This window comes from Alosa alosa, chromosome 3, assembly GCF_017589495.1.
Source record: "Alosa alosa isolate M-15738 ecotype Scorff River chromosome 3, AALO_Geno_1.1, whole genome shotgun sequence".
NCBI lineage: Eukaryota > Metazoa > Chordata > Actinopteri > Clupeiformes > Clupeidae > Alosa > Alosa alosa.
In genome coordinates, this window is record NC_063191.1 from 9,891,410 (window position 1) to 9,895,319 (window position 3,910).

At 41.1% G+C, this 3,910-nt stretch overlaps 1 protein-coding gene across 1 annotated transcript; it reads right to left on the reverse strand.

The window, feature by feature from the left end:
* Positions 1 to 798: 798 nt before the first annotated feature.
* On the reverse strand, positions 799 to 3,583 carry LOC125292395 (E3 ubiquitin/ISG15 ligase TRIM25-like). Its single transcript, XM_048239668.1, is given in 3 exon segments — positions 799 to 1,092; positions 1,334 to 1,429; positions 2,999 to 3,583. Coding segments are annotated over 3 exon segments (975 nt in total).
* Between the last annotated feature and the right edge of the window lie 327 nt (positions 3,584 to 3,910).

A 3,910-nucleotide genomic window follows, 5' to 3' on the forward strand; every position in this document is an offset into this window, starting at 1 on the left:
TAATGAAATAAACACCTAAATGTGTAAATCGGACTTTTTTGTTGTACTAGTGTGATAGAATACATGCTAAGGTAACATACTAGCTCAAAATATCGAAATTGACCAGTGCATGAAAAAACGATGTTTTCACCTGCCGTGTCTCGCCTTAAGACAATTTATACAAGGAGTCTAGGGGTTCTATTAAATAGCCCATATTAAAGAGGGAGATCACCATAAATCTTTTTTCCCCTGCACTACACACAAGACCATACTAATTATTTTGTATTGAATTGTCTGACCATACAGGACATGGTCACACTTGAACACTGAGTAATTTCATTGTAATGTTACAGTCACAGAGTTTATCATTATGAATTCCTGCAGCTAGCTAGCTCGACCTAGCCTGGCCCCGCCCACCTAGATCTTCTTTCAGGGGGATCTAGTCTGGAACACCATAGATCATAACCGTTTCCCTCAGACAAGAAGAATGTAAGGCCAATCAGCGACAAGAGGGCAAGACAAAACTGAAAATTGTGATAAACAGAAGCAGCAACACCTGCAAATGTCAAAAAATGCAGTTGGAAAAATGCAGAAATTAATTTACAGCAAAGGTAGACCCATATACATTGTTTCCTGACTGTTGATGCTGTTTATTGTCAGTTTGTAAAGTTTAGGCGAAGTAGGAAGTAACGTTAAGAATCTGATTTCAAAGTTAGTGCCTGTTGCGATGCAAGTGTTGCAAATGTTTCCCAATCGAGAGTCACCAGACTATTCACTTTGTGAAAGAGTCTGGATTTTTCCAGGCTAAGCTTGACAAGCCTAACATTGTAATGTTACCCAGAAACGCCTACAAAATGACTTCAGGGTTGGTGACTTTACCTGGAGGAAATCAACAGGATCCTCTTTCAGTAGAAGTTTCTCCATCTCAGCATCTCTGCTTTTCAGTTTAGTGATCTCCAACTCCAGCTGGTCCAGGAGTCCTTCAGCTCGACTCACCTCTGCCCTCTCCTGAGCTCTGATCAACTCAGTCACCTCAGAGCGCTTTTGCTCCATGAAGCTGATCAGCTCAGTGAAGATCCTCTCAGCGTCATCAACAGCTTCCTGTGCAGAGGCCTGATGGGAGATATAAAGGTCAATACCAGCCAACCTCTTATCTTTGGGAGGATAAAGGCTTGACTTGGTTTTTATTTGTCCATATCTAATTGCATTAACCAAGTAAAATGACTAAACTTGTTAACCCACAAATAAACAAACAGTAAATCCATGTAAATAAACATGAGCCATGTTGAACAGTAAATAAACATGAGCCATGTTGAACAGTAAATAAGCATGAGCCATGTTGAACAGTAATGACCTTTAGAGTTTGCAGGGCCTGGTTGACCTCTTGCAGCTCCTTCTCTCTCTGCTGGATCTGTGTCTGGTTCTCCACCTTCATCTCTGCCAACTTGTTCTATGGACAGATGTGTACAGACCAATAACAATGTAGCTTATTCTATTGTGAGCATTCGAGTCATGGTTAACTGTCTGGAGACATCAACCATAAAGTTCCATATGTATAGAAAACACAGAATCAAATGAACAATATGTTGTTGCTAGTGTCAAGTGCACTGCATATCTGGTTATATTGGTTTATCATTTGGGCATATATAACACTAAAATAACTAGATGTACCGCAGAGCGGTACAAAATATGACCGCCGCCCAGTTCAGCACATGTTTTCCACAAAAATAAGTCACGCTGAAAGGCATATATGATTCTAACTGTCTCACTGAATTGCATTATGCACACTCAATTCTCAATTCTTTGGTATCTGCTAGACAACAAGTACCAAAACATGATTAGTTCATAGATTTCACATGTAATATACATTTTATACAACCCCACCCCTATCTTGCCTGTTCATAATTCTGAGAAATTCTTGAATTGTGTGCATGTGTGCGTGTACATGTTTATGTTTATGTGTGTGTGGGTGTGTGGGTGGGTGTGTGTGCGTGCATGTGCTTGTGTGTTTGCCTGTTTATATGCCTGTGTGTGTGCATGTGCATGCATGCGTATATACAGTATGTCTACTGTGTGAGTATGTGTCATACGTAGGATTACTGTGAATGTATGTGTGTGCGTGTGTATCTGTTTATGCACATGTGTGCATATGGAATGTGTTTACATAAATTATTTTATTGTAAGGCCCCCCATGAACGAAAGTCCACAAAACTTGGCATGCATTCGGAGGGTGTCATAATGATCCTACACTTTCAATTTCGTGCAGTTTTGACCATGTCAGCCAGAGATATTGTGATGAAAACACCTAATGTTTTGCTTTTTAATTCTTAACTAGGTGGCGCTATACATGAAATAAGTGGTAATGGGATAGGTTGACATGCCCCTTTAAGACCAACATACAAAAAAAGGTGGACCTCCTAGGCCCTACGGTTCTGGAGATATTCACAGAAAACTGTCTCCGGCCACCTACAGGCCAGTTGGTGTATAGTAACATAAATTAATTTATTGTGTGGCCCCCATGAACGAATTCCACTAAACTTGGCGTGCATTCAGAGGGTGTCATAATGATCCTACACTTCCAATTTCGTGCAGTTTTGACTATGTTAGGTCACAGATACCTGCGATTACAACACCTCATTTTACTTTTGTGTTTAACTAGGTGGCGCTATACATGAAATGAGTGGTTATGGAATGGGTTGACATGGCCCTTTGAGATCAACATACAAAAAAAAAATGGTCCTCCTAAACCCCACGGTTTTCGAGATATTCACAGAAAACTGTGTCTGCCCTACCCTCCTTTCGGGGGGTCCAGTCCGGCTACAGATCAAAACGAAAAAAGGAGGTTCCATGCTATCCATGTGGGGTTACATGCCCACCAAGTTTTGTGTACCCCGGTCTTACAGTGTCCTGGGAATCCTTGACGGAAATTTGGACACGCGAAAAAAAAAAAAGAAATAAAGCGGCGCGGCGGTCATAATAATCATCATCATCATCTTTAGAGACAGAAAGAGAGGCTAACCTTCTTCTCGGCCCGTTATGCTACAGCTGAAACAGTGTCATGTCCATTATGGTCATCCATGGAACAGAGCATACAGATTAACTTCTGATCTTTGCGACAAAACACCTCAATGATCCTGTTGTGCTGAGAGCAGATCTTCTCCTGTAGCTGTGAGGTGGCATTCACCAGCTTGTGCTTGCTAAAGCGAGGCACCTCATAGTGAGGCTGAATATGAACTTCACAATAGGAAACCAGGCATGATAGACATGACTTGATGGCTTTATGTTTCCTCCCAGTGCAGAAATCACACTCCACATCGCCTGGTTTGACATCAGAAGAAACTGTGACATCAGATCGGAATTCAGTCTTCTTCAGCTTCTCCAGCATATCAGTCAGCATTGTGTTTCTGCGTAGAACAGGTCTTGGAGTGAAGGTCTCCCTGCACTGGGGGCAGCTGTAAACACCCTTCTGGTCTTCTTGATCCCAGCAGCCTGTAATGCAGTTCAAACAGAAACTGTGTCCACAGGCAACAGTCACAGGGTCCTTCAGCGGATCCAGACAGATAGAACAGCTGAACTCATCGTAAAATACAGAAGCACTGGCCATTTTTCCATCAGGTATACAGACACACACATACACAAGACTATAAGGAGAGTGACAATATTTGTTTTTAACTGGAGCTTGAAACACAGTATGTGGGAAGGAAGGAATGTACTGTAACTTCCTGTTACTGCACGTTAAAGGAACATTGTACAGCAAGTCAGAAGTCCAGCAATGTATTAATCAACTTCAGTTGATAAAGCTGTATTTTATTATATTAGAAGCCTTCCCACTACTTGACACTAAAAAGTAACCCCTCTAAACAAGTAATTAAATAGATAAATAATAAAACAGAAATTACATTAATATAAATTTGAATTAAATTTCGCTCAG